This window comes from Stegodyphus dumicola, chromosome 5, assembly GCF_044657685.1.
Source record: "Stegodyphus dumicola isolate Sdum_Otavi_A_Nest chromosome 5, ASM4465768v1".
Taxonomy (NCBI): domain Eukaryota; kingdom Metazoa; phylum Arthropoda; class Arachnida; order Araneae; family Eresidae; genus Stegodyphus; species Stegodyphus dumicola.
The window spans coordinates 71,554,547-71,578,483 of NC_140772.1; the positions used below are offsets into that span (position 1 = coordinate 71,554,547).

General features: G+C 32.1%; 1 protein-coding gene across 3 annotated transcripts in view; it reads left to right on the top strand.

The window, feature by feature from the left end:
• Window positions 1–23,937, top strand: part of LOC118203795 (serine/threonine-protein kinase Nek8-like) — a 154,665-nt gene that overhangs the window by 8,879 nt on the left and 121,849 nt on the right. For all 3 annotated transcript variants that reach the window (XM_085816753.1, XM_085816752.1, XM_085816751.1), the window contains exons 3-4: window positions 1,001–1,177; window positions 4,818–4,897. In XM_085816753.1, the coding sequence (XP_085672879.1) occupies window positions 1,001–1,177; window positions 4,818–4,897 (257 nt within the window). The remainder of the gene's footprint in view (window positions 1–1,000; window positions 1,178–4,817; window positions 4,898–23,937) is intronic.

The following is a 23,937-nucleotide window of genomic DNA, read 5'->3' on the forward strand; positions in this document are numbered from 1 at the left end:
CTTTCAAAATATTTTTGAGAGAGATAGATGAGGGTTTAATATCAATCTTGTAAATGAATGTTTCTCTTTTTGTTTAAAATAAGAGCTAGTAAAATCACAATAATCAGTCAATTTAATAAATATATTTTAAAATTTATTATTTGATTCTCATGCAATGTTATCATTGTTTTCTAGTAAACATAGCAGTTTTATTTTTTTTCTAAATATGTATATGTGCTTCAATTAAATAAATTTTTAATTGAAAATGCTGAAGTAAAGATTTAATTCGAAAACAGAAAAGAAATTTTACCAAATTTTTCATATAAGGATTTCCTGGGCTAATGGCATATGTATTTCTTGATAAAAAGTGACTATACTGTGTCTCATTTTAAGTTTTTCTGTCAACTTTTTTAAAAACATTAATAGGTAAGTGATGCCGTCTTAAAATTCATTCACCTTTGATATTAAAAGTCAATTTTAAAACTCAATTTTTTTTTTTTTTTTCAGTTTGCTCCTTTTTTCATGCATTATATGTTATTACTGGATATTATGTATTTTAAAATTTATTTTAATCATGTTCAATAAAATAAATCTTATGAATAAATATTGAGATTAAATTACTACTATTGAATAAAATTACTCTATTTACTTTAAGAATACTTAACGCTGAAAAATTGTAATGTCTGTGCTAGTGCAATGAATCTGGCATCATCATACCATGTCAAATTCTTTTAAATCATTGTAATAATATTAAATAAATATTTTAAAAATCTGTTGCTACAGTTAGCTGGAATCAAGTTTATTATGTGAAAAATCAAATTCTAAACATTGTACGTGATTTATTTTTGACTAAATTGAAACTTCTCTAATTTAGCATCTAAACTATGTGGACTTCTCTGAATATCTGTACTTGCATGTTATGTGCTATTTATTTTTATTACAAAATGTGATATTTATTATTAGTTAAATTAACTTTAATTATATTTAATATCACATAACTGAAGGTATATTTACAATGTAGGTACTTTCATATCAAGCCCTTAAGGATGACAAAATGTTGAGGGAATTCTTTATCTGCTTATCTTCTACATTTATGAATATAAAATCATCTTCTGCAAGACTAGATTTCTTAAATTCTCAACTGAAAGATGAAATTGCTGTTTTGAAGTTATCTGATGAATTACACAAAATAACCAATGTAAGTACTCACATTTTCATTAATTTTAATATGCAGTATTTTTGTAATACTTCAATGAAGTCTATAAAATGTGTTGTTTTTGTTAAAATGTTGTATTCACTTACATAATAAATACCTAGTTTAATCTTCTAGGAAGGATATGACTGCCCTTTAATAATTTTTCCAGTTGGAAAATATTTGAAATGATATCTGATCATTCAAAGATCAAGAATGATCAAGAATGGGATGAAATCTTTTCAAAATTGGAATGTGAAAAGGCAGTTAATCAGCGCTTGTTTTTCACAGGTTTTAAGCATTTAATATCACACACAATCATGTTCTTATTACTTCTTCATGCTCAGTCTTGGAAATAGGATACTTTCTGATTATCTACACTCCCTTCCTGACACATCAGCAGCTCACTGTTTATTAATTCAGCAACTCGCTGGTGTCAACGATTTGTTGGTAATTAACTTTTCACCAAGAAACAGCCATTTTCAAAATGACAGTACTCTTAAGAATTCCGTAAAAAAGCAAACAATCAATAAAATTTTTTAAAAAAGAAGAAATATCTCTAATAAAGTACTTACCTCTTTCAAGAAATTCTTGTGTAAATGTGATATTTATTATTTATTTATTTATTTTTTTGGTGGGGGTCTCTTTTTTCCTCATGTACACAGCAATCTATTTTCATTTAAAAATAATCAGAGAATTGCACAAGTTGTGTGGATCATCGCATGATCACAGTGATATGCTTTCACACATTTGCAGATTGCAAATTGCACTAACTCAGCATTTTTATGCCTCGTATATAGTAGATTCTTGTCTATTTCAGTAATGCATCCAGTGCTTGTTATTTTTTTACATTTTCTTTTTCCATAGAAGGCACACGTCTTTGAGTTTATTACACCAGTCTTATACTTGTATTTGAAGATAATTCCAGTTCTTCACAGAATTTCATTGAGGTATATTCTTTTGTCCAAATATAAATGAATGAAATATATGTAGCAAACAAGATATAGCTACCTTCAACCCAATTTCTGACCTGCATTTTAACCCTTTAATTCCAATTTTTCACATTATATTTTCATAATTTGATTATTTAAGAAGTACAGTTTTGTGGAATGTAAATTTTTGGGTTTTCTATTATTGGGCAAAATGGCATATTTCTAAAGAATTGCAACACTTTCTTTTTCATCAGCCAGCAAACTCCATAGTCCCATCATGATTCATTATAAGAAAAAAAATGTACTCGGTTCAAAAACAAATACTAATCAGAAAAATGGTTACCAAATTTGGAAGGTGGAAATTTACATGTTCTGAAATGCCCATCTGCTTCACGCACACATACTTGGGTTGCCACATGTATACATTTTGGTGCTGGCATGGGTTGACACTGAACTATTTTGGTGATGTAGTGTGTTGCCTCATGAATACTTTTGGGGATGATAATCAAAAAGAACCAACATTAGTTTCTAAAGTGACACTGATATGTGAGTCCTCGTCCTATATTGAAAAACTGTATTTTAGCTTAAAAAGTGTTAAAAATGCTAGATATAAATTTAAGAAATAATGTAATCTTTCAGATTCGTGTTAATAGATGAATGTCAATACTCAGTTTCTTTTTACTTTTTTCAGTTATTTGATTCTTGAGGAAAGGCTTGAAAATTTGTGTGCTGCCTTTTCTTCTCCTTGCATGGGTGCAGTATTGATCATTTCCTTTTTATGCATCTTAGATGATATTCTTGATGATGAAGTTATTCAATGATTGATAGGTCCTTTCATATTTTCCAGTAAACACCTCACCAATAAGTGCTCTGGCCATTTAATGAAAAAGAAATTCTTATAGCTCTAAATGATTTCTTGATATTTTCTGGTTATTTACAATTCTCCTCCCAAAAAATAGTCAAATCTGATGACTATTTTTTCATCAAGCTAACATTCGAAAGACAACAGCCGTTTTCAGAAATGACAGTGTACATGAAACAATTACATACAAATACAAGAATTACATGAAACAGTAACTAATTACTAAATTCAAAATGAAAGAAACATCCTTAATAAAACACTTTTTTATGTTCTGTTTTTGACACATACACAGCAATCTGTTTTAACTTAAAAAAATATCAGAGAATTGCAAAAACATGACATCACAGGGTAACTTGGCACTGTGCACACTGTCATTAACTTCATGTTCAGTGCAATCTGCTTTCAGCTAAAAAAAACCTACAGAATTTAACAAACATGCTATTGTTTTTCCAAGTACACAGTGATCTGTTTTCACTTCAAAAAACATCAGAAAATTGGTCAAATTCAGCATCAGTACGCAAATTTAGATTTAAAAAATTGATCATTTATGTACTAGTACTTAATGGAATGCAAATTTTTGCATTCTCTACTGTTAGACAAATTGCCATATTTCTGAAGAAATGCAATGTGTTCATTTTTATTAGCCAGCAGTCTCCATTGTCCCATTACAGTATCTGACAAGGGAGAGAAATGCACTCAAAAAAAAAAAAAAAAAAAAAAAAAAAAAAAAAAAAAATAGTGACTGCCACTCATCTGTTGCTTGCATGCACTTACCTGGGTGGCCATATACATACATTTTGGGGATGTCTTGGGTTGCCTGTTTTGGCAACATAACATATTGCCTCATGAATACTTTTCAGTTGGGTGTTGTGTGTGGAGGTGTCCGCCGATAACATCGCGGAGAAAACAACGCAAGGCGAAAACGTCGTGCTACAAAACATCGCAGTTCTAAAACATCGCGGTACAAAATATCTTTGTCGAAAATAAAGAGGTTCAAAAACTTCGCAGTTTAAAATAAAGAGGTTCAAAAACTTCGCAGTTTTTGCGATGTTATCGTCATGCGATGATTTGTAGATACTTTATTTTTTACCACGATATTTTCAACAACGATGTTTTTAAATTGAGAAGTTTTTGAACCGCTTTATTTTCGACGACGATGTTTTGTACCACGATGTTTTAGAACTGCGATGTTTTATCTTTGCGATGTTTTCTCCCACGATGTTTTGTAGCACGACGTTTTCGCCTTGCGTTGTTTTCTCTGCGATGTTTTTGCCGCGATATTTTCGGCTGTAACCGTGTGTGGATAATCAGAAGTACCGTTTCTTCAATTAAAATGCTATCTGTTTCAGCATTTGCCTGGATATCTCATTTTGGGTTATTTGTTTATTTTTTATAATTTTTAAAAGTAATTATTGTGACCATTATCCATGGCGTTCCCTTAGATGAACTTATTCTCTTAGATTATTTTATTTCTCTAGGCCAGGGGTTCTCAACTGGTGGTACGTAAGAGAAAAATAGGTGGTATGCAAAGAAGCGAAGTATTTTCAACTATTAAATTCAAAAATTAAAACCCCAACATCCTGATTGAGGTTTTTCTCTAACACTCGTAAATTTATGTGATCTGAGCTTTGTTTTTAAGAGTGGTGGTGGTAGTACTAGTACTTTGTAGTGGTGCTACTAAAGGTTTTCAATTTTTGTTTAGATGGTGCGTGTTAGTCAAAAGGTTGAGAACCGCTGCTGCAGGCTGATAAGCAGAGTTTTGTAAATGGTTACTTTTTTACATTTTTCACTTATCTTGTACTATAGTTATTTTTATTAATTTTATTTTTAACCTATATTTTTGTGTTTTCAGTGTCCTGTTGAAATATGTAAAGACTTAAATGGATCTGAAGAAAAAGCAGCTGCTTTTATAAATAGTGATAAGAAGATCTTGTAAATATTTTTAAATTGTTTTACATTCTATTAATATTAATGATTGTTCAACATTTGCAGTTCATAAGATAAGTTATTCTGACTATTAGTGATCAATTTTTTTTTTCTTTTTGTTCACTGAAAAATCGAAAAATATTACTTACTTAAATTTAAGAAACTTATTTTTTTTTTGGGGGGGGGAGACTCTAGATTATCTCCCTTCTATACATTAACAATTTATTTTGTGGGAATCCATACTGCATCATTTGTTTGATGTGAATCAACAATTGGTTGTCTTCTACACTGCCCTCCAAAAGTTAGGGAACAGGATGTTTTTTGTGTCTTATTTCAGAATGAAGCTACGTAGAAACAAGAAATTTACAGGACATGTTCACTAAACAGTTCTTTAATGAGTGCAATATAGAGTATTTCTAAAGTTCAACACAATCATGAGTTTCAACAAAAAATTGCACTCTTGGCAGAGAAATTAAAGGTGTGTTGGTGCGTTGTTCCCTCCGGGTCAGTTGATGACCTCCAATGTGAACCTGGACTTGTCTGTGAAGAGAACATACGCCCTGTATTGATTGGTTTAGAAGACGTGTTCTCTTGCCGAACATAAACAGGTACCTTTCTGTCCTCGGGTTAAGGGGACACAAACAATTTTTCTTGCATACAGACCTGTATTATACAGGCTTCTGCACACTGTAGTAGCTGAGATTCTTGTTCCTTGAAGAGCATCAGTCGTGAATAAAAGTTACAATTTTTGCATTTTTTCTTCAAATCCTATAAAGTATTCATTTCTATAAAATAAAAGTGGTAGCTATTGTTTTTGCATATATTTTTGTAAACTTCGTTACTGTCTTTGTAAAACATGCTGTTCCTTAAGTTTTGGAGGGCAGTGTAGATGATACTGATTGAAGATGATGTGGACAACATCAGTCCATTTTTATTGTTCTGTTCTGAGATGATTTCTGAAGCCCAGGGACAGCATAACACTTGACAGTTCAAATCACTTCATTTTTTTTTTTTTTTTTTTTTTTCAGTTTGTTGCAGAATAATTTTTGATCATCCTAGGAAGTACTTAGGTGATGAAATTGTGGTACACTGTTCCCTATGATTTTTTCTGGAGACAGCTTCCACAGAACTTTTCATTATGACCATTATTACAATAATAATAATGGCTGGTCCATATTTTGTACTTAATAGGATTTCCATTCTTCAACATTTCAGCATCTCAGAACTATCTGAATACTTTTTTTTTTTAAATTTTGTAAGAAAAAGTAGTTTTGTAAGAATGTAAAAAGAGTTCTAGGAAAAAAGGCCCACAGGAATAATGCTCACAGAATAATGCCCACAGGTATAAATGCTAACAGGAAAAAAGCCCACACGGAAATATGCCCGCATAGAAAAATGCTCACTTAGAAATATGCTCACATGGAGAAAAGCTCACACAGAAGTATGCTCACATGGAAATAAGCCCACTGATAAATAATTCACATAGAAATGTCACATAGAATGATTATTAATGAATCAATAATTACAGTCAAAAGTCGTTAATTCGAACACCCATAATTCGGAATAATCTATAATCCGGACCTCAAAGATAAAAACTTTCTGCGCATGCGCCGCATTGACACATGCGTATAGGCGTTTACGCGTGCGCGTAAGACCTCTTACGACTGCACATTTGCGTGTGCGCAAGCGCAGAATACGTTTTCGCGTGCGCGTTTTATGTATAACGGACGGTATAAGCTAAAATTATCTAATTATCTATTTCAGTTAATGTTGATGATTGCGTTGTTCCTTAATTTTCGAATTGGATCCGGCTTATTATTTTTTGCAGACCGTAAGAGCAATACTATAAAAGTAAACTTGAACTTTCGATTATGTCAAATAGAACTTCCGATTCTGGAGCTCCCAAAGGATCGTACAAAACGAAAGTATGTTTCGATGTCCATCAAACAAAAAGTGGAATTGCTGCAAAAAATGGATAAAGACATGAAGAATGTGACGGAGAGGTTAGTGAAAACGAAAAAAATTCGATTGACAAGTTAGTCGGTATTCTCGGCACAGCAATTAACGGGACTTGAACAGCGGAACTTTGTAAGTGAACAAAAAATTATGTCTGTTTATAGAATTAAAGAGAAAGTATTATCACATAAAACGAAGCAACTTAAACAACTTACATTGAAAGAAATGTTTAATAAAGTAAACAAATAAATATTAAGCTTTTTTGTAAATTTTGATACCCTTTAGATCATAATTGTTCTTTATTTCATAAATTACGGTTTCATATTTTTAATTTTAGAATTTCTGCATGCCATCTAACGCGATTTAAACTGATGATCTATAATCCGGAATCGCCGAAGTCCCGACGAGTCCGGATTAACGACTTTTGACTGTAATTGATTTGAACGTGGTACACCTACTTGAATTTTCTAAAGAAAAATTATTTAAATTGTCAAAACATATACGGTATATATTTCAAAAACTTTATGTGTAGATTCAGTTTCTATATAAGATTAACAAATGGGCCATTTTGAATTAAGAAAAGGAGAGGAGAAAGGAAGTAAAAATGAAACAGAATTTATACAGTGAAAATTTATTACAATTGCTAAGTTATTAATTATAGAACACTATAAGCATATGGTCATGAGCAATAATTACTACTAACATCATTGTGTAATTGAAAATTCATGTTAATACCTATATTGTAGTAGATAATTGTGTGAATATGTGCAATCATAAGTAAACATTTTCTAGCAAGAGTAATCAAGGTGAACGTACGTCATTATAATCAGACAATATATATTGCGTAGGTGAAAAAAAAAAAAAAAAAAAAAACCATTGCAGGTAACCCATTCTATGACTAAGGTCCAGTGTAAAATTAATTAAAATTAAATACAATACAAGGTAAGTAAAATGAAACTAACGTTTATTGAAGACATTAAATTTACAGTTAGAATACTGAATAGAAGAATTTACAGTTTACAGTTAGAATTTGTTTAATTTGGCTGGAGGCAGTCATCAATGTTAAAATTTTTGGCTGACATATCAAAATAAACAGGCACATAACTTATCATGACTTAACATTCTAAAATCATGGGAGCTTCGAATTGTTCACTGGATTTCTTTATAACCCAATTTTTCATACTGTAGTTGTAGGGTACATTACAGGGAAGGAAAATCAGTAAAACAAAAGAACAAAAAAAGACTATTAGTAAAATGCTAACCCCGAGGCGGCGGCCTGGAACTCCACCATTCTGCAATTTCCCTCAGGCAGACTCCTTGGCTGCTGGTCCCCCGGCATTCTAATTTCGGAGAACACAGCAGCACAGGTTATTTAAACGTAGTTCTCCTCCTCGTCTACGAAGCGGCTGCCCTCCACGCTGAACGGTAAAGTTGACATCTTTTTTTTTTTTGTGTGAGTGCTTCAAAGTTCTCATGAAATTTCTTTACTCTGTCACTGGCTGGTGTCAATCCACTGCACAGCCACTTTAATAGCTGGCGCGATTTTGAAAAAATTGGCAAAATAAGATGATCGGAATGATGCCAAGCACAGCAACCCAAGCAGAGCAATATTCAGGGGAAGGGGTTTCCTGACTACCAGAAGAAGCCAACTATCGCTGTTTTTTAACCATTTGGCCTCCAAGGCCATTCCACTGGGTCAACATACTCTCTGCTGATAGAAAAAGGGAGAGAACTAGCCTCGTCTCGAGGTGCAGATCCAACATTGCGAGCTTCCTATCCAACGACTTTTCACTCTCATAAACAACCTCTCCTTAGAACATTTCCCCGCTGGAGATGTCACAGCAACCGGGGTTTTGTTAAAGTAAAACTCCAGATGGTGCAAACATGCAACATTTGTTCAAACCCTTGGGCAAAAGAATTTCAGGGTACAGTAATCCCCAGATAAGGGATTCTGAGAATGAATTCCAAGCCGACAGTTTGGATGAGAAAATATTTCAGAACCAGTGAATAGTTATTCAACACACTAAATGAATTTAGGATGCTTAAAAATTAAACTATTACATAACAATTAAATTCATTAAAAAATGTTACACAAATTGTTTCTTCAGCAGAAAATTAAGTATATACACTCATTATCCAGATTGAGTTTCATTTACTATTAATTTACCTTACCACCAGTCAGAAAATATGTACTATTCGATAACTTTAATAGAAAGAGGGGTAAAAATTAAGTTAAATTAAATTAAAAAAAATTAACACACCAAAAGTGCAGCAACAAAACTTTATTAAAATAATTAAAGTTAAACAACCTTAGGGGTCAAAACAAAAAGTACAAAACCAAGTAAACTTAAGTCCCTAAACTCATATTAAAAATTAAACAACTTCAACACAAGAAAACTTTAAAGCAACCAGACCTAAATTTAAAGTTTACATAAGTTACAGTTTAATCTTACAACCAACTTTAAGCAACAAAAGCAAAAATTAATAACTTCAATTACTGATCCAAACTGAATTAAGTAAGCCAAACTTAAAGCTTGAAAAATAACAATTAATACATAACACAATTTTAATTGTTAAAAAAATAATAAATATAAGTTACACATTTTATAACAAACATTTAGAAGAATAATGAATAATGAATGAGAATTTAGAATGATTATTTTATTTAAATTATGTAAAATATTTAATTTTATCATTGATTTCATCATAGTTTCTTACATAATTCACAATTACCAAATGTAAGCTTTCATGTTTTCTTTTTTTTACTTCAGTACATCCTGTATTTACAATAGCTAATAGCAAACGTTGAGAGGCTAAATCTTTTTTCAGCCCGTCAAATAAACACCACATACTGGGATGCCTACAATTAAATAATGAATTAAATGCGTTATGAGAGCATTCGCAACAATTTGTGGTTTTAGGAGATTTCTTGAAGGCTGCTTCATAATGTTCAACTGAAAGGTATCATTAAAGTGCCTAAAAATGTTAATTTTATTTCTAGAATTTTAAATTTCTGCAGAAATTTTACAACTTTTTTGGCTCCAAATTTGAATAACTACATTCAAATATCAATTTCTATCGATACACATCAAAAGTATGCAAAAATAGAGTGAAGAAACAAAATTAATTATTGGCAGTTACAAGGAAAAAAATGTCGTACAGGGGCAATGGTATAAAATATTGCAGTACATGCAAAATTTTACTACAGTTTTCATGCTTTTATTTACTGCCCCTGAAAAGGCTAATGTGAGCATTTGTCCATGTGAACATATTTCATGTGAGCTTTTTTTCCGTGTGAGCATATTTCTAAGTGAGCTTTTTTCTATGTGGGCATATTTCCTTGTAGGCTTTTTTTCTGTGAGCTTTTATACCTGTGAGCATTTTTCCTGTGAGCTTTTTTCCTGTGGGCATTTTTCTGGTCACCATAAAAAGTTGTCGTGTGTGTGTGCATGGGGAAAAAAAAAATGTGTTTCCAAGCAGAACTTAATTTCTGAATTTATATATGTAACAGAATGACTTGGAGAAAGCAGCAATGTATTGGCAATGTTTTTCTGGGTTATAACTTGGAGAGGCTTTACTGCGTACTAGTTAAAGAGATGAAATTCAAAGACTGACATAGATGAAAATTCTACGCATATTTTTATTCCTCGGTAACTAATTCATAAGACTTATATTCTTTTCCATTGCACATTATCATTGTGGGTGTACTATACCCCTGCAATTTACACAGATTTTATATTTTCAGAAACATGGACAATAGCTAGTAGAAGTTAAGCCGCAAATCAATGAGAAAAGTAGCATCTTGGGTGCAAGAGAACTAAAGTGCATAGTTATCCAATACTGAAGCTCACCAAGACAAGGTTTTGGTTTATTAAGAGAAAGGTTTCAGTTCTCAAAACTTCTAGTCTAGGTTCTGAATCAACTACATCATCAGCATTATTTTTTGATCAAGCCACATGAGATTAATTATGTCATCTGCATCATTTCCAAATCAAGCCATATAAGATGGATTGATCAGGAAATGACAGTCCAGAAAAATTATTACGATTTTTAGAATAGAGAGGTGGAATTAAGGACTATTGCTAATTTAAATTATAATTTTGATTACATATTTTTTATCTTACATGTACATACATACATACATATATGTAATCAGATAAAAAACTAAGTCAAAATTAAATAATAAAAGGGGGCAACTTTTCAACAGGAGATACTCAAATCAAAATTTAATCAAAAACAATTTAAAAAAAAACAAAATGAAACAAAAATACTTTTAATGAAATAGTATTAATAAAAAAGAATAAGAAGGAAAAGGAAGGCAATTTGAAAATTTTAAGTTTCTAAAACAGCTTCACACCAAATCTAAAAGGGTTCAAATTTTAACGATTGTCCAAAAGAGTTTTTTTAAAGTTAATATGGATTATCAAAAGAGATTATTGATAGAGCTTGCCCATGTGTAATAGCAAAACATTTTATAGGATATTAATGAATATGCATTTAGACTAACACTGCAAGGTCATATATGTTATGTATATTTAAAAGGCATTAAAATATTTAATGTAATTTTATGGAAATGATTTTAGTTAGATATATTATGCATCAAATACATTTTTATTTAAATCAATGGGATTAGAAAGTAATATTATAACTACATCTGTTGCGTTTTGGGCTAATAATAAATAAAATATATAAAATTTTTGAAAATTCCTTGGTTTTAAGGAGTATCTTATAGTTGCTTGCAAAGTTCTTTTTTATAATAATTTACATGGCAAAAAACAAAAGCAAGAATCAGTTTCTTTCATATATAACATCTTTATTAGTCTTTGTAGAGCTCACTAACTCCTTGCTGATTTCAGCCATGACAACCTTCGAAACTAAACTGAAACTATAGGTGAAGTAGTAGTTATTATCTGGTAGAAGTAGTTGTAGTTATTATGACCAATAATAATTGTTGTCTACATCTCTTCCCTACCAGTAACAAAGTTACGTTACTCTGAAAACATGGTGGGAGAGAAGATACAAATATCTATACAAATAACACTGATACAAATATATTTAAATTGAAATTATGTACACAAAGAAAAACATAGTTTTAAATTAATATGAAAGAGTTATAATTTCAAGAAGAGTCAATAACGTCATTGAAACAAACTGGAAGTTTTACTTGTCTTCCACAGCGCGTTAATTGTTTAGGTTCTGCTGACTTGGCACAGATGTATGATCACATTTTGAAGTTGGACTCAAAAGTTCATTAGTTTGTAACACATAAGCTGGTTTTAACCTATCCGCAGAGATACTAACTTGTTTATTTTTAATTGATAGAAGAAAATATTTCGGGGTTCTTTGCAGTACCAAAAAGAGTCTTTCATATGGGGGCTCCAAAGGTTTTTTTTTTACTCTGTCAACCCGCAGAAACACATGTGAGCATGTGTACAAATCTTTTGGGATGAAAATCTTTTGTTTACATTTCGATTTGGATTGATAGGGCTTTAAGAGATTTCTGATTTCGAAGATTACTTACAAAATTATCATTAAATATTGGCATGTTTGATTCTTCAAAAAATTCGCCAAGTAATTTAATAGTTTTGCCATAAAACATTTCAGCTATCGTATACTTACAGTCCTCATGTAGAGCAGCTCGTAAACCCATAAGAACTGTTGGTAATGTTTTTGTTCAATGAAGAGAGTTATGACATCTAATAGCTGTTTTTAAAGTACGGTGTAGATGCTCAATTTTCCCAGTACTCTGAGGATGGTAAGAAGTTGTATGGTGTACTTTTACTCCACATAGCGAGGCCAAATTTTGAAACAGTTCTGAAATGAATGGAGTTCCTCTGTCAGTAATAACACAAAAATGTTATCCAATGTTCATAAAAGGCTCTTGCGATTCTTTCTGCTGTGATATTTGATAACGGTACCACTTCCATCCAAGAGGTAAACCGATCAATACACGTCAGACAATAAGTGTATCCATTAGAAGGTGAATAAGGTCCAATTAAATCAATGTGCACGACACTAAATCTTTCGTCTGGTGCTTGATATTGAGAATATTCTGATTTTGTATGTTTAGTTACTTTATTTTTCTGCAATTGATATACAAGTTTGGGCCCACTGTTTAACGTCTTTGTTTATATCCGACCAAATAAATCTTTTAATAATCTCTTTAACAGTACTTCGGATTCCAGGGTGAGCTATACCATGAATTGCATTAAATATTTTCATCCGAAAAGTTTTAGGTATGAATGGTCTGATATTAGAAGTAGAGGTATCGCAATATAAGAGGTTTCCTGAAGGTAATTGGTGCTGTTTAATATGCAATGATTTGGAATGTAATTTCAACTGTTGCAGTTCATCATCATTAATTTATGCATCTGCTATCAGGTCAAAATCAACAACAGGTGAATCGATGTCCTCAATTCTAGATAGGCTGTCTGCAACCACATTGTTTTGACCACTTATATAGCGTAGCTTGAGAAATGTGAGATATATTGTAGCTGTCTTAGTTGCCTGGGAGAGGCTTTGTTATTATTTTGCTTAAAAGCAAATGTTAAGGGCTTATGATCCGTATAAATAGCAAAATCGTGGCCTTCAAGTAAATGTTTAAAATGTTTAACGGATAAATAGAAACCCAAAAGCTCGCGATCGTAAGCGCTATAATGTTTCTGGGCATCATTAAGCTTTTTTGAAAAAAATGCAATAGGCTTCCATCCATTTGGTTCTTTTTGTTGAATAATTGACACAATAGCCAAATTGGAAGCATCTGTGAGAAATGGCAGAGGGTAATCCGAACTGTGGTAGGCCATCAACGCTATTTGAGAAATATCTTGTTTACATTTTTGAAAATCTTGCATTCGAGGAATGGGATAACGATCAGGTACAGTTAAATCATTCAGTCTTCTGTAATTCCCACACGGGCGGAAAGAACACTATATGTAAGGGATTTGCCCATTCTGAACTGGACGGACTAATGATGTTATTGTCCAGCATATATTTGAATTCTCTTTTAGCTATTTCCAACCGTTTAGCGTCTTAATTGTCTTGCTTTACAATTTACAGGTTGTCCTTTAGTTATAATATGATGTTTCACATTATGCTTTACAGTAGAAATAACAAAATTTGGTTTTTTTATACTAAGATACATAGCAAATAAATCAGAATATTTATATAAGTTGCCCAACACCAAAATTAACACACCAAAAGTGCAGCAACAAAACTTTATTAAAATAATTAAAGTTAAACAACCTTAGGGGTCAAAACAAAAAGTACAAAACCAAGTAAACTTAAGTCCCTAAACTCATATTAAAAATTAAACAACTTCAACACAAGAAAACTTTAAAGCAACCAGACCTAAATTTAAAGTTTACATAAGTTACAGTTTAATCTTACAACCAACTTTAAGCAACAAAAGCAAAAATTAATAACTTCAATTACTGATCCAAACTGAATTAAGTAAGCCAAACTTAAAGCTTGAAAAATAACAATTAATACATAACACAATTTTAATTGTTAAAAAAATAATAAATATAAGTTACACATTTTATAACAAACATTTAGAAGAATAATGAATAATGAATGAGAATTTAGAATGATTATTTTATTTAAATTATGTAAAATATTTAATTTTATCATTGATTTCATCATAGTTTCTTACATAATTCACAATTACCAAATGTAAGCTTTCATGTTTTCTTTTTTTTTACTTCAGTACATCCTGTATTTACAATAGCTAATAGCAAACGTTGAGAGGCTAAATCTTTTTTCAGCCCGTCAAATAAACACCACATACTGGGATGCCTACAATTAAATAATGAATTAAATGCGTTATGAGAGCATTCGCAACAATTTGTGGTTTTAGGAGATTTCTTGAAGGCTGTTTCATAATGTTCAACTGAAAGGTATCATTAAAGTGCCTAAAAATGTTAATTTTATTTCTAGAATTTTAAATTTCTGCAGAAATTTTACAACTTTTTTGGCTCCAAATTTGAATAACTACATTCAAATATCAATTTCTATCGATACACATCAAAAGTATGCAAAAATAGAGTGAAGAAACAAAATTAATTATTGGCAGTTACAAGGAAAAAAATGTCGTACAGGGGCAATGGTATAAAATATTGCAGTACATGCAAAATTTTACTACAGTTTTCATGCTTTTATTTACTGCCCCTGAAAAGGCTAATGTGAGCATTTGTCCATGTGAACATATTTCATGTGAGCTTTTTTTCCGTGTGAGCATATTTCTAAGTGAGCTTTTTTCTATGTGGGCATATTTCCTTGTAGGCTTTTTTTCTGTGAGCTTTTATACCTGTGAGCATTTTTCCTGTGAGCTTTTTTCCTGTGGGCATTTTTCTGGTCACCATAAAAAGTTGTCGTGTGTGTGTGCATGGGGAAAAAAAAAATGTGTTTCCAAGCAGAACTTAATTTCTGAATTTATATATGTAACAGAATGACTTGGAGAAAGCAGCAATGTATTGGCAATGTTTTTCTGGGTTATAACTTGGAGAGGCTTTACTGCGTGCTAGTTAAAGAGATGAAATTCAAAGACTGACATAGATGAAAATTCTACGCATATTTTTATTCCTCGGTAACTAATTCATAAGACTTATATTCTTTTCCATTGCACATTATCATTGTGGGTGTACTATACCCCTGCAATTTACACAGATTTTATATTTTCAGAAACATGGACAATAGCTAGTAGAAGTTAAGCCGCAAATCAATGAGAAAAGTAGCATCTTGGGTGCAAGAGAACTAAAGTGCATAGTTATCCAATACTGAAGCTCACCAAGACAAGGTTTTGGTTTATTAAGAGAAAGGTTTCAGTTCTCAAAACTTCTAGTCTAGGTTCTGAATCAACTACATCATCAGCATTATTTTTTGATCAAGCCACATGAGATTAATTATGTCATCTGCATCATTTCCAAATCAAGCCATATAAGATGGATTGATCAGGAAATGACAGTCCAGAAAAATTATTACGATTTTTAGAATAGAGAGGTGGAATTAAGGACTATTGCTAATTTAAATTATAATTTTGATTACATATTTTTTATCTTACATGTACATACATACATACATATATGTAATCAGATAAAAAACTAAGTCAAAATTAAATAATAAAAGGGGGCAACTTTTCAACAGGAGATACTCAAATCAAAATTTAATCAAAAACAATTTAAAAAAAAACAAAATGAAACAAAAATACTTTTAATGAAATAGTATTAATAAAAAAGAATAAGAAGGAAAAGGAAGGCAATTTGAAAATTTTAAGTTTCTAAAACAGCTTCACACCAAATCTAAAAGGGTTCAAATTTTAACGATTGTCCAAAAGAGTTTTTTTAAAGTTAATATGGATTATCAAAAGAGATTATTGATAGAGCTTGCCCATGTGTAATAGCAAAACATTTTATAGGATATTAATGAATATGCATTTAGACTAACACTGCAAGGTCATATATGTTATGTATATTTAAAAGGCATTAAAATATTTAATGTAATTTTATGGAAATGATTTTAGTTAGATATATTATGCATCAAATACATTTTTATTTAAATCAATGGGATTAGAAAGTAATATTATAACTACATCTGTTGCGTTTTGGGCTAATAATAAATAAAATATATAAAATTGTTGAAAATTCCTTGGTTTTAAGGAGTATCTTATAGTTGCTTGCAAAGTTCTTTTTTATAATAATTTACATGGCAAAAAACAAAAGCAAGAATCAGTTTCTTTCATATATAACATCTTTATTAGTCTTTGTAGAGCTCACTAACTCCTTGCTGATTTCAGCCATGACAACCTTCGAAACTAAACTGAAACTATAGGTGAAGTAGTAGTTATTATCTGGTAGAAGTAGTTGTAGTTATTATGACCAATAATAATTGTTGTCTACATCTCTTCCCTACCAGTAACAAAGTTACGTTACTCTGAAAACATGGTGGGAGAGAAGATACAAATATCTATACAAATAACACTGATACAAATATATTTAAATTGAAATTATGTACACAAAGAAAAACATAGTTTTAAATTAATATGAAAGAGTTATAATTTCAAGAAGAGTCAATAACGTCATTGAAACAAACTGGAAGTTTTACTTGTCTTCCACAGCGCGTTAATTGTTTAGGTTCTGCTGACTTGGCACAGATGTATGATCACATTTTGAAGTTGGACTCAAAAGTTCATTAGTTTGTAACACATAAGCTGGTTTTAACCTATCCGCAGAGATACTAACTTGTTTATTTTTAATTGATAGAAGAAAATATTTCGGGGTTCTTTGCAGTACCAAAAAGAGTCTTTCATATGGGGGCTCCAAAGGTTTTTTTTTTACTCTGTCAACCCGCAGAAACACATGTGAGCATGTGTACAAATCTTTTGGGATGAAAATCTTTTGTTTACATTTCGATTTGGATTGATAGGGCTTTAAGAGATTTCTGATTTCGAAGATTACTTACAAAATTATCATTAAATATTGGCATGTTTGATTCTTCAAAAAATTCGCCAAGTAATTTAATAGTTTTGCCATAAAACATTTCAGCTATCGTATACTTACAGTCCTCATGTAGAGCAGCTCGTAAACCCATAAGAACTGTTGGTAATGTTTTTGTTCAATGAAGAGAGTTATGACATCTAATAGCTGTTTTTAAAGTACGGTGTAGATGCTCAATTTTCCCAGTACTCTGAGGATGGTAAGAAGTTGTATGGTGTACTTTTACTCCACATAGCGAGGCCAAATTTTGAAACAGTTCTGAAATGAATGGAGTTCCTCTGTCAGTAATAACACAAAAATGTTATCCAATGTTCATAAAAGGCTCTTGCGATTCTTTCTGCTGTGATATTTGATAACGGTACCACTTCCATCCAAGAGGTAAACCGATCAATACACGTCAGACAATAAGTGTATCCATTAGAAGGTGAATAAGGTCCAATTAAATCAATGTGCACGACACTAAATCTTTCGTCTGGTGCTTGATATTGAGAATATTCTGATTTTGTATGTTTAGTTACTTTATTTTTCTGCAATTGATATACAAGTTTGGGCCCACTGTTTAACGTCTTTGTTTATATCCGACCAAATAAATCTTTTAATAATCTCTTTAACAGTACTTCGGATTCCAGGGTGAGCTATACCATGAATTGCATTAAATATTTTCATCCGAAAAGTTTTAGGTATGAATGGTCTGATATTAGAAGTAGAGGTATCGCAATATAAGAGGTTTCCTGAAGGTAATTGGTGCTGTTTAATATGCAATGATTTGGAATGTAATTTCAACTGTTGCAGTTCATCATCATTAATTTATGCATCTGCTATCAGGTCAAAATCAACAACAGGTGAATCGATGTCCTCAATTCTAGATAGGCTGTCTGCAACCACATTGTTTTGACCACTTATATAGCGTAGCTTGAGAAATGTGAGATATATTGTAGCTGTCTTAGTTGCCTGGGAGAGGCTTTGTTATTATTTTGCTTAAAAGCAAATGTTAAGGGCTTATGATCCGTATAAATAGCAAAATCGTGGCCTTCAAGTAAATGTTTAAAATGTTTAACGGATAAATAGAAACCCAAAAGCTCGCGATCGTAAGCGCTATAATTTTTCTGGGCATCATTAAGCTTTTTTGAAAAAAATGCAATAGGCTTCCATCCATTTGGTTCTTTTTGTTGAATAATTGACACAATAGCCAAATTGGAAGCATCTGTGAGAAATGGCAGAGGGTAATCCGAACTGTGGTAGGCCATCAACGCTATTTGAGAAATATCTTGTTTACATTTTTGAAAATCTTGCATTCGAGGAATGGGATAACGATCAGGTACAGTTAAATCATTCAGTCTTCTGTAATTCCCACACGGGCGGAAAGAACACTATATGTAAGGGATTTGCCCATTCTGAACTGGACGGACTAATGATGTTATTGTCCAGCATATATTTGAATTCTCTTTTAGCTATTTCCAACCGTTTAGCGTCTTAATTGTCTTGCTTTACAATTTACAGGTTGTCCTTTAGTTATAATATGATGTTTCACATTATGCTTTACAGTAGAAATAACAAAATTTGGTTTTTTTATACTAAGATACATAGCAAATAAATCAGAATATTTATATAAGTTGCCCGTTGTATTTACAGTTTCATTAATAGAGATGGGTGCGATGTCACCATAAACTGCAAGTTTCGTCACACCATCAATTAACCTTTTATGTTTTATATCAATCAATAAATTAAACTTATTTAAAAAATCTGCACCTAATATGGGTTCACTAATTTTTGCTACAATAAATGGGAATTGAAAGTCTCGACGTAAACCAAGATCAAGAATTAAAACCTCTGTACCAAAAGTATCGATTTCTGTATTATTTGCAGTATATAATTTATAGTCACTAATAAGTTTGTGTTTAGAAGTACGAGGAATAAGGTTTACCTCTGCTCCACTGTCAACCAAAAAATGTAAACCTGTTTTTTTTTTTTTTTTTTTTTTTTTTTTTTTTTTTTTTTTTGTGTGTGTGTGTGTGTGTGTGTGTGTGTGTGTACGTGATAAATAAGCGGAATTTACGGCAATTTTCTTTATTTACAGCAGCAGAGTCTGCCGCTAATTCGACTGCTGATTTTCGTTTTTCGGGGAGTTGTTTTTCCATGCACAGGGGGCTTTGCATCTATCAGGAAAACACTTTTTCCGAAAACGAAAGTGGAAATAACAGTACTTGCCATTAGGGTTATAACGGCTCCGAGACTTACTTCGATCATTAGATGATCGACTGCTATTTCTTAAGCGAGGACGAGAATTCCTTGTGACAGTTAGTTATTCGAGTTTATTATCCAAAGCTGCAATTTGTTGTCGTAATTCAGCAATAGCATCTGCTCCTGAAGAAACAATACTGCTGGCACAGTATAGTTCTTCTTTCGGTTGCATTTCGATCATACGATCGGCCATTAAAGCCAGTTTTCGATATCTTCATTACTAACGATTAAAATATCGATATAACGATTAAAATAAAAATATTAATAATAAAAGAAGCATTGAGTGCTCTGCCAAAATATATCTACTAGAAGATTTGAATTTGATAATGAATGTATCCTAAAATGTGTTTTAAGTCAAAAGTTTGAAACTTGATGGCTAAATGTAATTATAAAAGTATCATTAAAACACTATAACTGCGGTGATTATTTACACAATAGAATCAGTTTCAACGAAAAAAAAGTTTATTATCACGAAAGAAACAATGACACTCCTCGCGTTGTTACATCGTTCTCAAACTTGAATATCTAGTACCGTTGCCATACACAAATTGCTAAATTATACTAACAAAATAAGGAATGGATTATAAACATCTTCCCACGTTTTGATTATAAACCATAATCGAAACATAAAATTACCATTAAATATCCCAAATAAATAAAACACAATACACTCATGTATAAAAAATAACAACCAATAAAAATGTATTTCACCAAAGCACTTATTTAAATTATAAGTCCAGTTTTTCTGGAATCTTAATTTTTGTATCAGTCCTACTAAATTTTGACTTGTTGTCAAATACACCATTATCCTGTTTAACAGGCTGCTTTGAGAACTTGGTCAAACTATTGGATTCCACAGGCTTAGGACAGTCAGTAGGAAATGCTATCTCAAGAGGATATATTCTCTTAATAGGATGAAAAAATTCTTGGTGTAAAGTCTGCACTTTTTACAAGCCGCACATTACCGTCTTTACCTGGAACAAGCTCAGTAATACGATCTAAAGGCCAGTCAATTCTCTTTTTCTTATCAGCTCCCACTAGAACAATATCACCCACACTCACTGGGTGTCTAAGCTTTTTATTGTTCCCTCGTTGAATGAGAGCACCTAAGTATTCCGACCGAAATCGGTTTCTCAATTCTTTAAGTATGATTTCTCTGTATTTGAATCTCTTAGACAAAGAATTTTGTTCCACAGCATCAATATCTCGAACACTGCATTCATGAATGTCTTGAAGAAACATCAACGGAGAAATGGGCTTTATCATATCTTCTTCAGTTACATAAGTCAGAGGTTTTGAGTCTCAATTCTTTAAGTATGATTTCTCTGTATTTGAATCTCTTAGACAAAGAATTTTGTTCCACAGCATCAATATCTCGAACACTGCATTCATGAATGCCTTGAAGAAACATCAACGGAGAAATGGGCTTTATCATATCTCCTTCAGTTACATAAGTCAGAGGTTTTGAGTTGATTACGCTCTCACAGTCTGCCAAAGCAGTTGCCATTTCTTCATAATTGAGATAAGCCTTTCTTAAAACTCTTTTTAAAAGATCTTTCAATTCTTATTAGTCGCTTCCACCAACCGCCCCACCATGCGGCAGTCGGTGGGTTAAACTTCCAGTCAATCGAATTGACGATTCCATATTTCTGTATACGGTTCCAATCTAGTTGTTTTAATGAATTGGCTGCTCCGACAAAAATAGATCCATTGTCACAGTATACAATAGTACATCTTCCCCTGCGAGCTATAAATCTTCTAAATGCTATTAAAAAGGCGTCTGTGGAAACGGCAGTAATTATCTCAAAATGTACTGCTCTGTACACTGCGGAAGTGAATATTAACACCCAACTCTATTTTCTTTTAAAAACAGAGGATCAGCCATGTCAACCCCTGTAATTTGAAATACCGCAGCAGCTTTAACACGATTTTCAGGAAGGGGCGCGCATATCGTTTCCATTAAATAATATAAATTCGATTAACTTAATGGAACTTATTCCAGACGTCCTACTGCGATTCAGAGAATGGGCGATATATCGCCCATTCTCTGAATCGCAGTAGAACGTCTGGAATAAGTTCGATTAAATTAGGACCGCACTTTAAGCATTGGTTCAGAGAAGGATGATTGCCCAACCTCGCTGAAACATCAAACACTGGACGAATAGGTGTGGTACTGCTGCTTTCCTTTAGGACAGGGCGATGAAGTAAGTAATTACCATAAAAGTTCACTTCAGAAGTGGGCACAATTTCTATGATGCCTTCATGTATCAAACTTAAAAATACATTTTCATATTGTTGATATAAATTCATCGCTAAAAGTTTCGAAGTGGTGTACTCGAGCCTCTTTTTAGCTAAACTAAAACTAAATAAGGTGATTTATCATCAAAGCAAATTTCATACTGACCATCATTATTTACTGTAACGGTTTCTAAAAAATGTGCTTTGGTCTGAAGATCAACCTCATGTTTAGATTCTTTTTCTGCAGGATCATTGATCCCTATTTAATTCAATCTCCATAGACTTGAAACTTCAGCTTCATATATAAACATTGATGTCACCGCCATTGCTAAGTTTTCATTAGGAGCTTCTCCTATTAGCACCTTACCCATTAGTGTCCACCCGAAACTAGTTTCTACAGCAACGAGACCCGAAGACAAAATTTTCCTATTTCCGGTTAACAACCTTCCCATTATGTCGGTTCCGACAAGAATATGAATGGTTTCGCAATTAACCGTACCATCGGTTAAAATTATGCCATTTTTTTCTGGCTCTTTAACCTAAGGGCCTTTACATAGAGGCCGAACATTGTTACAAAATGTAGCTTGATCTAGGACTTCGAAATTGCAGGTGAACTCTTCATTCAAACTTCTCAGTTTTATTTTATAGCAATTATGCTTCAACTGATTTGTCGAAACTCCCCCGAAAAGAGAATGTATCATACGAACCGGCAAATATTTCATTTCTTCGGCTACATTCTTTAAAATGTATGATTTATGCGACGCTGAATATAAAAGTAATCTTACAGTCTTCTGGGTACCAGCAGAAAGAAGGTTCGCTTTCAAAGTTTGAAGAAAAACTCTAGGGATATGTCTTTTGAAATTGAACAAGTTAACTTCGCCTTCTATTGTTTTTTTTCTCCCCCCCCACGCTGTAAGCTTTGATTTGTGTATCAAGCGCATCACACATTAAAGGCACATGCTTTTTAGGGCAAATCAAGCACTTTAAGGGTGCTACTTTGGTAGCCGGTTGCACGGAATTTTAGCGATTCACGTTGATGAAGTTGTTGGCGCGGTTTTTACAATCGTCAGCCATCTTGAAAAACGCTGTTTTTACGTATTTTACGCATAGTAACTTCGAAACTTTAAAAAAATACATATCGTTAAAAATAATGGATTGATTTTTTTGTTGAAAACGTTGTTTTTTAAGATGGCAGGCAAATGTAAATAACTGCATTTACTACGAGTATAAAATACTAAAGTAAGGTTAAATTATTACTTTCATATAGCAAAGAAAAGAATAAAAACACCGCTATAAAAACATTGCGCCAACGTTTAATTGGATTAAAATATTACTTAAATTGAATATCGAATTAAAAACATCATACCGACGTTTAAAAGAATTAAACTATTACTTAAATTCAAATATTTTAAAATAAGTTTTATAGGATATAATTATTTTCTAACTGCGCCAGTCGGTTACAGCTTCTGAAAAAATACCGAGCTCACACTGAATTCTGTCGTACGAAGAACCCATGTATATTTCGTACACTAGAACTAAAATGACAGCCATAGAAAGTTTATTGCCGGTAAAAAAGAAAGGAATGTGTAAAAATTCTTTTTACCCTTACAGCGGTTATTTCTTCCACCGTGACCACAATACCATATAGGGCCGTCCTCAGAATCGGCTCTTTTAATGATCTTCATCTGTGATCCACATTTTTCGCACTTTACTGAAGAAGCAATTAGCAAGGTTTCCTCCAAAAATTTAAAATAAATTTCCTCTGACCCTTGTAACAATTTATAAATAAATCTTTGATTAGGAAAGCCAAGTTGGCCAAAATAAGGTCTCAAAGGACAATTTTTTTATTCCGATACCAATAATAACATTCGTCTTTGAAAGGGACATATCCGTTTGCTATGAAATGTAAGGAATTCGAAGAGATGAATAATAAAATTTAAAATGGCGCGGTAATGCACAAATATTCATAGCCAATCAGGGAGCTGATTACAGCTCGTTAATGCACAAATATTCTGTAACCAATCAGGGAGCTGATTACATCACGCATAGATTTAAAATTATTTAAATAATCATACATAATAAAATCATTTTTAAAAAATGCAAAATTAAATTGTATTTTAA